Genomic DNA, 13,845 nt, shown 5'->3' with positions numbered 1-13,845 from the left:
TGTGTGTGTATATATATGTGTGTGTGTGTGTATATATATATATATATATATATATATATACACCTTTTCCCCAAAACATGAAGTAGATATTCCAGATAACAAACACTCCTCTAAGTGTCAATAGATACATTCATTGCTGGGATGTGGAAATCCCTCCATGCTACCTGCAGTCCTATTAAACTGCTCATCTGGGCCCAAAAGATTCTCTTAACCTTTGCCTTTTCTTGGGCTAGAGGAATCAAGAATGAGCAACTTGGTCGATATGACTTTTGATCAATATTTCCAATGTTTTCCTGGACAATTAGTTTTATACTTCTTTCACTAATTTATATCTTTCATCCAAGGCAAATCTAATGTTTATTCCAGTTATCAAATTTGATGTTCTGAATCATTGTTGCACTTACAGACTTAGTGTACTTTGACAGTGTGACAATGGGAATTAGCCAAAGAAAGTTCCTGTAAGCATAGTAGAATTGGAAAGTCCTGAGGTAGGTAGGTCCACAAGCACTGACAGGCATGAATCTCATGGATTTCCAGCCACATTCTGTGCAGCTCCCATTATTTCCTGTTTTTGTATCTTGTGATATAATAGATACTGGACTGCAGGATTGAGGATTTCACAAAACTGATATTAACTGAGATAATTTCATCTCACTGTTCATCTTCGCTGGTACTGACTCAGGAATTCTGAATAAGTTTCAAATTTGTCAAGGGAGGGGAATGCAGAGAATAATGATTCACTGATTGTTCCCTTTCAAATGATTCTTTTCTTTTAGAGATCTTACTTTTAAGTCACCTCCATACCCAACGCGGGGCTTGAACCTGCAACCCAAGATCAAGAGTCACATGCTCCACTAACTGAGAGAGCCAGGCACTCCTAAAATGACTCTAGATGTACAATGATTTCTGTATATGGTTATGTTCTTACAAATGCTTGTGATGACAATCATTAAAATTGTGGTCTTTCTCTCACAGGTGATGGTGGCTATGCCAAAGATGCAAAGATGAAAGCCCCCTCCTCCTTGGCAGTGTCGCCTGATGGTACCCTATACGTCGCAGACCTTGGGAATGTTCGAATTCGTACCATTAGCAGGAACCAAGCCCACCTGAATGACATGAACCTTTATGAGATCGCTTCACCTGCTGACCAGGAGCTCTACCAGTTCACTGTCAATGGAACCCACCTGCACACCTTGAACTTGATAACAAGGGACTATGTATATAATTTCACCTACAATGCCGAAGGTGACTTAGGTGCAGTTACCAGCAGCAATGGCAACTCTGTGCACATTCGCCGTGACGCAGGCGGGATGCCCCTTTGGCTTGTGGTGCCTGGCGGGCAGGTGTACTGGCTGACCATAAGCAGCAATGGAGTCCTGAAAAGAGTGTCAGCCCAAGGCTATAATCTGGCCTTGATGACCTATCCAGGAAACACGGGGCTTTTGGCTACCAAAAGTAATGAAAATGGATGGACAACTGTTTACGAGTAAGTTTCTCATTCTCGACATAGGCTTTATTAGGCTTTTATTTGAAATTATATTATAGTGGGAAAATGGCTTAGTAATTGCTGGGTGTTACATGCTATTTTCTCCTAAGAACCACAATAAAAAAACAAAAAGTCAAGGAGAAAATTTTACCTAACTCCTAGGGTTCAAACCCATTTCTCCAGAGCCGTTTTGCAGAACATAATAATGAAAACATAGACTGAATGAAGAATCAGGTGTGGCACTACAGGAGACAGAAATGAGGTAGAAGCCTAAGTACTCAAGAAATTTACAGCATAGCTGGGAGAACAAGGTAAATTTTCATTTAAATAACAAAACTAAGAAAATAGTTCTAAAGCAACAAAGAAGCAGTGTGGCTTAACTAGTATTTATTGATCCCTGTGGGGTTTAATGAATGAATAAATGAATGTGTGCCCAGCCCAGCCCAGCCCAACTCAGTATAAGTTGCTGTGGGAGGTAATAGAATTTAAAATATAAGAAGTGGACCCTGGCAAGGGAGTGTAAACGGGAGAGGCTGCATGCCATTGGCTGCTTCGGTGAGATGTGGAGCAAGATGCTCCTGCACAGGCTTGGGCTTCCTCGATTTCCCTGCACAAATCAAAGAATCTGCCACAGACTGGCATTCGCAGACTGGGTCTGTAATGACTTTGTTTAACTGGGAATTAACACAGGGTGTGTCTGACAGCAAGCTACTAGAAAGTGTCATGACACGGAAGGAGACCATTGTCCTTGCTTTTCCAAGCATGGACGACCTTGTTTTCAGGTCAACTCATTTAGAAAGCTGGTCTGCCACCACTTGACAAGCATCTTTTCCACAAAAGGGAATTGCTGAATTTTTAACCAATGTACTGAGTGAAGATAATCTATGGAATCTGAACCCAGAGTCTAAAGTGGCATCAAAGTTGAAAAGTGTGACGAGTAGAAATGTTAAGTATGAGGGGTTCCTGGTATGAGTATTCTGTGAGGGTGCAGAGAATATGAAGAGGATATGTCCAATCCCATGAAAGCCTCCTGAGGAAAGGGACAAAACAATCGGCCTTCACATTTTGGATCATTTCCCAAAGAAATGCCACTTATACAATAAAGCTGGACAGCTATTTTAGTTTCACTTAGAAATATGTATTCAGTTGTTTCTGTTGCAAGTCTTACTCTATTGTTTGAAAACTTACATCTTAATAAGAGTAATAAAAGCCACTGTTCACTGAAGCTTTGCTATGTGACAAGTAGCAGCCTGAGTGATTTACATACATTTTTTATTAGATCCCCAAAATAACAACATGGGATAGTTGCTCCTGGTATGGCATTTTATGGATGAGGAAGCAAAGGCACAGAATGCTTAACTTGTCCTGATTCACACAGATGTCTAGGTTGCAAACCCCCAACAGTCTGACTCAAGAGCTCCAATTTTTAAATATACCACCATGAAGAAAGATAGTTTCTAATGAGAGTATCTTTCAAAAATTCATGCAAGATCACACCACAAGTGAAATTAGACAACTATTTTGAAAGCTAATGGTTAACTTCAGTCAAGTTACAAGAAATGGCTAAAATATTAACTAGTTTTCAAAATAGCCAGTTCAACCATTCATTCATTTAGTCATCAATTCATTACACTGTACACTTTACAAATATTCAATTTATTTGTCAACTATACTTCAATAAAGCTAGAGGAGAAAAAAGCAAAACTAACTAGTCCATTTACTTATTTAACAAAGATTTACTGAGCACCTACTCCGTGCCAGGCAGTACAGCTGTGAATGAAACAGATAAAAATTCTTACGTTCAAGCCACCTGGCCAGCTCAGTCTGTAGAGCTTGTGACTCTTGACCTCGGGGTCATCAGTTCAAGTCCCACATTGGGTGTGGAGCCTACTTAAAATTTAAAGAAAATGTTTTTTTAAAATCTCTACCTTCATAGAGCTTACATTATACTGGAGGGAGACAAATAAAATGTACAGAATTTCAGATGGTGCTAAGTTCTGTGGAAAATAAAGCAGGGTAAAGGAGATCAATAGTGTGAGGCAGAAGGGGTTTTTCTTTTGGGTACATGGTTAGTGAAGTCCTCATTAAGAAGGTGGCATTTGGGACAACTGGGTGGCTCAGTGGGTTAAAGCCTCTGCCTTCGGCTCAGGTCATGACTCCAGGGTCCTCGGATCAAGCCCCACATTGGGCTCTCTGCTCAACAGGGAGCCTGCTTCCCCCTCTCTCTCTACCTGCCTCTCTGCCTACATGTGATCTCTGTCCGTCAAATAAATAAATCTTTAAAAAAAATAAAAGAAGGTGACATTTGAGTAAATACCTATAGGAGGTGAGGGAGTAAACCATATGGATATCTATGGGGAGGGAAGAGAAAGAACATTCCAGGCAGAGTGAACAGCAAGTGCAAAGGCCCTGCAGCAGGAGCCAACCTGATGTGTTGAAGGAATACTAAGGCAGCCACTATGACTAGAATGGAGTAAGAATAGTGGGGAGATAAAATCAGTGAAGCGGCCAGGGCTACTTCATGGAGGACTTTGTGGTCCTCCATAAAGATTTTGACTTTTACACTGAAGTAAGATGTAGAACCACTGGAGAGTTGTAAGTAAAGGAGTGACAGAATCTGACTTACATTTTTAAAGTATCCATCTGTATTGAAGACATCTGACTGTATGGTGGAAACAGGGGAGCCCAGTGGTGGAGAGGGGAGAGGTTTGCAATACTCCAGGCAGAAGATGGTGACTTAGACCAGGGAGTAGGGGCAGTGATAAGTGTTAAAATTCTAAGTATATCTTGACAGTCAATCGATCAGGACTTCACCAATAGTTTGGATGTGGAGTGAAGAGAAAGAGGGTTAGAGATAACTCCAAATGTTTTCACCTGAGCAACTGGATGATAGACTTTCTATTTATCCACACAAGGAAGACTGCACAAGGAGTGCATTATACTGGGTGGGAGTTCAGTTCTGGATATAATCAGTCTAGTTAGACTTCCAACTGAAAACCAGCAAGAGACCAAGAAGGACAGTCATGAAGTAGGAAGAAAAGCAGGAGAGTAGGGTGTTCTGGGAACCAAGTACAACAGGAAGGAGTGATCAACTGTGTCAGATATTCCAGATAAGTGAAGTAAGACAAGGACTGAGAATTGACCATTCAATCTAGCACTGTGGACATTATTGTCTACCTTGAGAAGAGCAGGTGCTATGGCTCCATGGGGGACAAAAGCCTGAGCAGAGATGGTTTAAAGAGAATGGATATACACATGTTCATGGCAGTGTTGCTCATAATAGCCAAGAAATTTGAAGAACCAGTGTTCATCGGGACATGAGTAGGCAAACAAAATGGGGTACTTCCATACCATGGAATATGATTCATCCATAAAAAGGAATGAAGTTCTGACACATGCTACAACATGGATGAACCCCAGATACATTATGCTAAATGAAAGAAGCTAGTCACAAAGGACAAGTATTGTATAGTTTCATTTATTTTAAATGTTCACAAAAGGCAAATTCATAAAGTCAGAGAGTAGGTGGGTGGTTGCCTGGGACTGAAAGGGAATAGAGATTGTCTGCTAATGAGGATGGAGTTTATTTTGGGGATATTGGAATGTTCTAGAAGTAGTAGTGATGACTGCACACATGGTGAATGCACTGAAAGCCACTGAATTGTATACTTCGAAATGGTGACTTTTATGGTATGTGAATTATATCTCAATAATAACAATAAAGGGCACCTGTGTGGCTCAGTCAGTTAAGCATCTGCCTTTGGCTCAGGTCATGATTCCGGGGTCCTGAGATTGAGCCCCCCCATTGGCCTCCCTGCTAAGCGGGGAGCCTGCTTCTCCCTCTGCCTGCCGCTCCCCCTACTTGTGCTCTTTCTCTGTCTCTCTGTCTGTCAAATAAATAAATAAAATCTTTTTAAAAAAAAAACCTTTAAAAAATAATAATACTATAAAAGAAAGTGACCAAGAGGAGAGAGAGTGGATACAGTGAGTAAATAATTCTTAAGAGTGCAACCACTGTGGAAAACGGTATGGAGGTCCCTCCAAAAATTAAAAATTGAACTACCCTATGATTCAGGAATCACACTACTGAGTATTTACACAAAAAATACAAAAACACTAATTCAAAGGGATATAGCAGCATTGTTTACAACAGCCAAGATATGAAAACAGCCCAAGTATCAAGTATCCATCAATGGATGAATGGATGATGAAGATACACACACACACACATACACATATACATGCAATGGAATATTACTCAGCCATAAAAAGAATGAAATCTTGTCATTTGCAACAACATGTATGGAGCTATAGAGTATAATGCTAAGCTAAATAAGTCAATTAGAGAAAGACAAATACCATAGGCTCTCATTTGTTTGTGGAACTTAAGAAACAAAACAAATGAGCAAGGAAAATAAGAGAGACAAACCAAGAAGCAGACTCTTAACTCTAGAGAACACATTGATCATTCCCAGAGGTGAGGTGGGAGAGGGGATGGGTGACATAGTGGATAGGGATTAAAGACTATACTTATTATGATGAAAAATAAGATAAAATTATTAAAAACTAAAAAAAAAAAAAGTTCTTCAACTGTGTTGGGAGAAGCTTAAAATGAAACACCAGGTTATTTAACCAAACTTTGGGTCAAAACTATTGGCATCATTTATGGACCTGTGGTAATTTTTTAAAATTTGATTTCAAAGATAAATGATTACATTGACATGATTGTAATAAATTATGTGATGAATGTAAGAAGAAGAGAACTCATCTGAGGAGGTTTGCTATAAACAGGAGCAGAGAAAATGGACCTGGGGCAGGGGGAATGGGGTAAACGGAAGGAGTGGTTTTCATGACAGAAATAACAGTATATTTGTATACTGATGAAAATGATACAATAGAGACAGCGTAAAGAGATGTTAGACATTATTTTACAAACAAGGAAACTGAGGCCTAGATAGAGATATAACTTCCCTGTTCACATTGCTAGCTGGCTGGGTCTCGAGTCAGGTCTTTGAGCGTCTAATTCGGTGTTCTTTCCACTACTACCCCCATTGCCTTTCAGAAAAAAGAGGAGGATATGGGATTGCAAGAGTGACCGTGGGAAGTCTGGGAAGAGAGATTTTCCCGTCCAGTAGCAGGAAAAGGGATAGAAAGGGAGAGTAAACAGTCATTTCTTTCTTCTCCCTCCTTAACTCCAGCCAGGATGATGCTGAAACCCTCCTGACCTAAAAAGCGTCTGTAGAGAGAAAGTCCCTTTTCCTCCTGAAGCACTCCATTCTGGTGCTGAGCAGCAGTCCCCAGCAAGACACTGCCCCTGTCCCTTCTTACTTGCACAGAAAAGAACGAGCAATTTCCCAACCTACATAACATAACTAATCCTGCTTATGGCCTTCTCTGTACAAAATCGGATATCTTTCCCTTTTATCCCCCAATGTGTTAGCCAGTTCTGACCCCTCCTTCGAGTTTCCCTTTGTCCTTTCGAGGCTGAGGAATACAAAACTGGACCTACTATTCTCGTCCGAGTCAGAGCCCTGCAGTTCTCTGAGGTGAGGAGGCTGCCGCCTTCTGTGGCCAAAGGGGACAAACCGTTCGCCAAGGTGGAAATGGAAATTCTGTTCTGAGTTGAGAGACAGAGAAACAGAAACAGAAGCAAAATTTGACAGGGTGGAGGACGGCCATGTACAGGTAGCTAAGCCAGTAATCCATCCAGCTTTGATTATCTGTGGCAATGGAGAGGAGAAATGAACAGTGGATCATCCAAATGGGATTTTAAAATGCTTCTTGTGCAGTGGTAGTATGTGGGCTTGTGTTGTGGAATGTGATGTTGTTTAAATAGTTCACTGATTTTCATAATTCCGTTTGACTTGGACCGGGATCGACATTGCACACCCCAAGTATTAGTACTTGATGCTTGACTGCATCCTGAATGTCACGGGGAAAGCTGACCACAGAGAAGTGGCTAACAGAGAGGTGATTGTCAAGGCAGGAATACTGACCAAATGAGTCCAGTGTTTTGGCCCAAGGGGGCTGGCAGGTTCCTAACTGCAATGACCCAAGGGAGGGGCCCAGCAACTCACAGAGCAGGCAGGCCTTCTTTGCCCAGGAGGCTCAAAGAGTAGCTAGGATGCCCTTGTTTGTTTCCCAAGCATTGCCCTGGCAAAGGCTTCTGCTCTACAAAAGTGGAAAGGTCCCAGGCTGAGGCCAAAACATCAGTGTAGTCACGGCTGCTGGTCCAGGCTGAGTGGACGGTTCTGCAGGCCCTTGCCCTTTGGACTCCTTGCCCGAAGGGAAGGAGATTTCGTGTTTATGTACTTTCTTGATCCCAGGTCTTCTGTATTCTCTTTCTGGACTTTGTTAGCACATACCCCACTCCCCCAAAAAAGCCATTGACTGACAAGTTAGAAAGCTCTCATAATAGGCTGAGTGCCTCCTAGGCTATTTTATAAATGCTCTGTTTTATGGAAGATGGCTAATGAAGGATTCTCCCTCCTCCCTGGTAAGATTAGAAGAAGAGGTAGGGTCAGGGTAAACAAGCCATGTCTCTGGGTGAGATATTTGCCTGAGCATAGGACACGATTCCCATGTAAGAACTGGTTATATAATCCATCCAAACATATCAATATGTTTCCAGTGTTTTCTAGAATCTCAGAGTAGAGAGGGAGCTAAGGAACCAGGAGGTCCAGCCCCCCACCTCCAGGCAGGCAAAGGATTTCAGTTAAGCAAGAACAGAGAATTGTCCATTGTTCCTTCGGGTCTCCAGAGATAGAGACTCTCGACACCTCCGCTCAGTGCGCCTCAGTGTGCTTTATGCCCTTGACAAGGATCAAGAATGGACAGACAGAACTGCCATGGCTCATGCTGGGGACAACTGCAATCGACACAGGGAGTGAACAGAAGCAAGAGAGGCTACTGGAAGAAAAAGCTTCCTGTGGCTGGTAGGGAAGATTAGCTGCAGCACACAGGACGTGTACGGAAGCTGAGCCTACCCTCCCAACACCACCATCGCTGGCTCTGTCTCCTCTCTAAGCACATTGGATGTCAGTCCACCCATCTCTTCCATTTCCATAAAAATCATCTTATTTCACTCATGCAACAAGTAGACGTAGTGAGAATCTCCTCTGTAGCGGATACTTAGAATACAGGCATGAATGAGACCTGGGGGTCCGGCCGTCCCTCCATGGGTATGAGTTTACAGCCTAGTAAGGAAGACAAATCCCAACGATAGGCAATCACAATACATTGAATAAAGGCAAGAAGCCCCCATCTTCTTACACAAATGAAGGCTGCAGCCTTCCTGCAGGTCCCGCTTGTCCACATAACCCTTTCTAAGATTTGCTGCCTCCAAGGTACTGCTTTCATCGTACTGTTCTCTCCTTGCCAAGTCTTCTGTGCCTCTGCATTCTCCACTGCCTCCCTGCTTTCCTCCAGAGCCCAGTGCCCCAGGTCCCCTATGCTCTGGTTGCCACATGCCTCTCGACTTCATCACCCACTACCCTACTAGAGGAACCTTGTGCCCCAGCAACCCAGTTCTTCTCATGGACATCCCATCCACCGGCATGCTTTTCTTCATGCCATCACCTGTCTTTGTAATGCCCTCCTCTCCACCCCCATCTTTCCCTATGCAGGGACTGAGCTCTACCTACCTTCCAGAATTCAAATACCACCTTTTCTCTTCCTTCTTTTCTGCTCAGCACAGTTGAAAATGACTTCTGTCCCCTCTGAGCTTTGACAGCTTGTTTATGGAAGAACATGGCAATATTCTGGCATTAGAGTGATTTGTGTGAATGTCTTATCTGACCCACTAGACTTTGCATTTCATTCGGCACTATATCTCCAGTACCTAGCACGAGACTGATATTTATTGAATAAAGGACAAGTGGAGATAGAACGGCATTATGGACTTGGAGCCAAATCAAAGGAAGCCAAAAGAAGTTATTGGTGAGGAAGGGAAATCCAGTATTTCCTACAGAATGTTTATTAGGTTGATCGGGTTTCTGTCATGAGGGGGTAAAGAGGGTCTGTTTCCCTTTAAAAAGTAAGTAATGAATTTTCCTTCTATAATCATTAATATTTTCTTAAAAGCAAAGGTGGGGGGCTTCTAGTTTTTACTCTGCATGGTTTAGCCCTGGCTTAAATTATCCTCAAGGGAAAAGGGCAGACTATCCCTTATGAGAAAATATCAGACCACATGTATTGTAAATAATGTGCAAATATCACCCTACCCCCAACTAAACTATATGCTCCTCAAGGACAAGAATGAATTCTGAACTTCCTGTATAAATGTTTTCTTTGCTCCAATGGGGCATGTCTGCATGCACACAAACACACACATACACAAATGCACACAGCCTTTGAGGTGCTGAGCAAAACAACAGTTATACTCAATACTTCACTGATCAGTGTCCTGTGAGACCCTTATAGTGGAATTCTGTAAAATCAGGACAGGAAGGGACAATATGACGGCAAATCTCCTCTCACCAGACCCGCTTCTAATGACTACGAAGGCAAGAGTCATTGCCTGATCACACAATTCACCAGCCAGAATTTGCAGACCTGGTTACGAGATTGCTACTCCAAGCCTTGGAAAGGAGGGGCTTGCTACCATGTTGTGGCCTGAGGGGATCAGTTGCAGCATATTGGCTTGTACTCGGCACCAAAGGATGCAGGCACCAAAAGGAAACACACAGCATAAGAGGTTTTGATTAAACTTGTATCTTTGACATTCAGTCTGGAAACATGCATTCCCCTGTGATGGAGAGAAAAAAATTCAAGCAAGCCATAGGAAATCAAAGCCTCCCTTTATTTCTTCGCCACTTTTGAGCAATCTTTCCAAAGTTGTGGGATTACCAATGAAGAGTATTTCTGCCTGTCACTCTTCCTTTGGAAATGACACCACAAAAGAGAGGTGGGCCTATATGTTTAGACCTAGGGCCATACAAAGGACAGAGACACCACACTAAAGATACCACCAAATGTGATCACTATGACTGACTGGCAGAATTGGGGTCTGCGAGTGTATTCAGTAAAGGGCTTTAGGGATATTTTGGGGGGTTTCCCTTCGTTTTTATTGAAATATAATTGACACATTACACTGTAGAAGTTTAAGGTGTACAGCCTAATTACTTATATATAAGACTGAGAAATGATGACCAAAACAAGCTTAATTAACATCCATCATCTCACAGATACAAAAATATATAGAGAGAAATGGTTTATTCCCTCTGGTGAGAATTTTAGGGTCTACTCTCTTACCAAGTCTCCTATGTATGGTAGTATATCAGTGTTAGCTATAGTCATCATGTCACACATTACCTCTCCAGTACCTATCTTTTGACTACCTTCCTTCAACTCCCCCAGCCACCCCCCACCCTACCTCTGGTAACCACCAATCTGATCTTTTCTGAGTTCGGTATGTGTGGGGTTTTTTGTCTTAGATCCTACAAGTGAGATCATACACTATTTGTCATCGTGTGACATATTTCCCTTAGCGTTATGCCCTCCAGGTAGAGTGCTTTGTTTATGATAGAGTTAAAGTCAAATACACGCTTTCAAAAAGGATGTATGTCCAGCCACAGAAAGGAAATCAGGTACTATAACTTTCCAACTACCCAGCAACTGGGCTGACCCCCAAAACTGTTGCCTCCCTCATCAAAAAGGATCATGCAGCTACCTCCCAACTAGATCTATCCAGGTAATTACAGTCTTATCCAGGACTATAAATCTTGCCTTTCCAAATGTACTCCTGTCAATTTGGGAAGTGGGGATGGGAACAGAATATGTAGGAACATGGCTGTGCTCTTGGGAATCAGCTTTTAAATGCATAATTGCAGACAAACTGCACCAGCGACTGAGCTTAAAAGGTGTTTGAAGGAGGGGGGTTTAGGAAACCAGATTTATCCACAGGCCACTGCTAAGTTTCATTTGAATTTTTGGCCCTGGTACCTCTGCTCATAGATGGCCCCATTGGATTACCTTTCCTGATTTCTAAGGGGTTTCCTTGCATTAAAACAAGAGGCTATGTGACTGAAAAAGAAAGAAACTGCCCCCAAGCTGGGAAGCCCATTAGGAACTTGCCTGCCTAGCATCTTAGGTCAGATTTCCTGAGGAATGAGGACGAGTGACCTTGCCAAGTTTTAAGGAAACCCCTTAGAAATCAGGAAAGGTAATCCAATGGGGCCGAGTTGCCGTCGATGGATGTGAAACAGAGAGGACCTGCCAGCCGAGTCTAGGCTGTTGGGACCCCAGTCTCCCTGGTGAGGAAGGCAGCTTCCTTCTATCTACTGCCTAGAAACACCTCCCTACAGGAAAAGCAACTTGGTATCTTGGGAAAATTAAAGGTAGACATTGTTTTCCTCTCCTGGAAGGAAGACCAGGCAGACAAGGTTGAGGCTGTGCTGGGCATTCCAGCCCTTCCACGGCCCTTTCTCATCAGGGCTCTCTGCATTTTGCAGCCAGAGCCCCAGAACAGACCATGGGCAAAGGGGATGAGCAGGGGCCAGGATTCTGCCATTAACCCCAGGCACAAACAGCACCCTTCAGCTTTTCCTTGATGATAAGGCTTGGGCTGCATAGCAGCAACACACCAACACCCATTTTGAAGAATACCCCCTTAAACAAAGGATGCCTCCAGTTAAATAATTGGGCTTGGCATATCTGTGATATCAACTGACCTATTTGATTGTTTTCATTTGCATATGTGACTGTAGCCCCAAGTTCAGTTCTATCAGATAAAATAAAGTCCAGCCCCTTTGCCAACGCCTACCAAACACTGGTCTGGGTTTTAAAATTTGAGCAACCACCCAGGCTGAGTTCTTTAAAACCTAGTGAACTAACACTAAATCACTATGCCATTTTGCGTAATTGTCAGAGGAGGAAATAGTAGAGCCAGTCTTCGCCTTTGTGTCCAGGCTGTATTCTGCTCACTTTGGGTAAAAAGAATATAATTGTTTAACATTTTAAAAGCAAATAAAAGTGCTTAAATATTTTGTGATTTGCAACTTGAAAAGAAAACAGTAATGGGTTTCCAAGTGCATGTCTTTACTTTTAATGAAGTGTTTATTTTTCATGGTTCTATTGACAATAAAAGAACAGCTCCACATCAAAAGCCTTCAGGGAAGCAGTTTCCATTTGGAGGACAGTGAGATTGCCAATTATTCTGATTTTTTTTATAAAGTAAACTCACTAGACTATATTTCCGGATATAGGTTATTGCCTATTATCCCAGGTAATTATTTTTTTTGTCTCTTACTCATATAGGCAAATTACAACACATTATGTACTATATTATAGAAAGATTTTTTTTTTTAAAATTAACTGACACTGAGATCAGGGGGCTCCAGAATGTTTTAATGAACATGTTTCCATTATCCTCTGTGCTTGTTCATTTTGTTGGAAGAATGATTCATTCATTTCAAATTTGGCAACTTAAACAGCAGCAAATATAATTTTCCTATCACAATGCAAAATCAGTTTATTGCCCTTCCAGACGTTGGGGGCCGGTTGTGCCTCCCGTTCCTTTGCCAACAGCACCCTCTGCTGGTACTTGTTATCCATCACATCTAGTGGGATCGACCCAAATTGCAAACGGAGGCCTCCCTGCAACATTACACACAGCAGGACATGATTCATAAATCAGTTTTCCACCCTGGTGATTCATTACCAGATATATTTTTTCTGTAAAACAGCACAGCTCAAGGAAGTCATCAAGAATTCAGAAGCTGCAAGAAATACCTTCATTTGATTAATCATCTCTCTGACCTTTTTCTTCTTATTGAACAAGGTTAATAATACTTGTTATCACTCAAAGTTAAACTGTATTAGCTACCAAGTGATTTTTATTTGCAAAGGCCTGTTATCACTGCCAAGAGGCTTCAAAGTTGGGATTGGTTACATTCCTCAGGTATGACCCCGAGGGACATCTGACCAATGCAACGTTTCCCACTGGAGAGGTCAGCAGCTTCCACAGTGACCTGGAGAAGCTGACAAAAGTGGAACTAGATACTTCCAACCGTGAAAATGTCCTCATGTCAACCAACTTGACAGCAACTAGTACCATATATATTTTAAAACAAGGTAAGGATACTTCCCACTTCACCTGACTGTAGAGGTACCGCGCTTAATGTCTACCATCCAACCTCTGCCCACCGTTAATAAATAGAATTCACTTCTGGCTGAGAAGATGGCTTCTTCTCCTTATTTTCCAGCTATGGGGGCTGAAACCCAAATAAAATCACACCGTTCACAAAGTTCACGTAGCAACATTGGACCACATCTCTATGGGTTCAATCCCTGCCAAATCTGCTCTCCCTTCAAGTCATTTCCCAGCACCCAGCTGTTTGTAAAGCTCTTTTAGGCTCTGA

The 13,845-nt window shown here is 42.2% G+C and overlaps 1 protein-coding gene across 3 annotated transcripts in view; it reads left to right on the top strand.

Annotated features, from left to right (window-relative positions):
- LOC111157267 (teneurin transmembrane protein 1) overlaps positions 1-13,845 on the top strand; it is a 550,623-nt gene that overhangs the window by 506,566 nt on the left and 30,212 nt on the right. For all 3 annotated transcript variants that reach the window (XM_022518549.1, XM_022518550.1, XM_022518548.1), the window contains 2 exons: positions 976-1,486; positions 13,386-13,558. In XM_022518549.1, coding sequence (XP_022374257.1) covers positions 976-1,486; positions 13,386-13,558 — 684 coding nt within the window. The remainder of the gene's footprint in view (positions 1-975; positions 1,487-13,385; positions 13,559-13,845) is intronic.

Source organism: Enhydra lutris, unplaced genomic scaffold, assembly GCF_002288905.1.
Source record: "Enhydra lutris kenyoni isolate GAN:26980312 unplaced genomic scaffold, ASM228890v2 scaffoldscaffold53, whole genome shotgun sequence".
In the NCBI taxonomy this organism is placed as follows: domain Eukaryota; kingdom Metazoa; phylum Chordata; class Mammalia; order Carnivora; family Mustelidae; genus Enhydra; species Enhydra lutris.
This window is presented reverse-complemented; position numbering and strand designations above follow the sequence as displayed.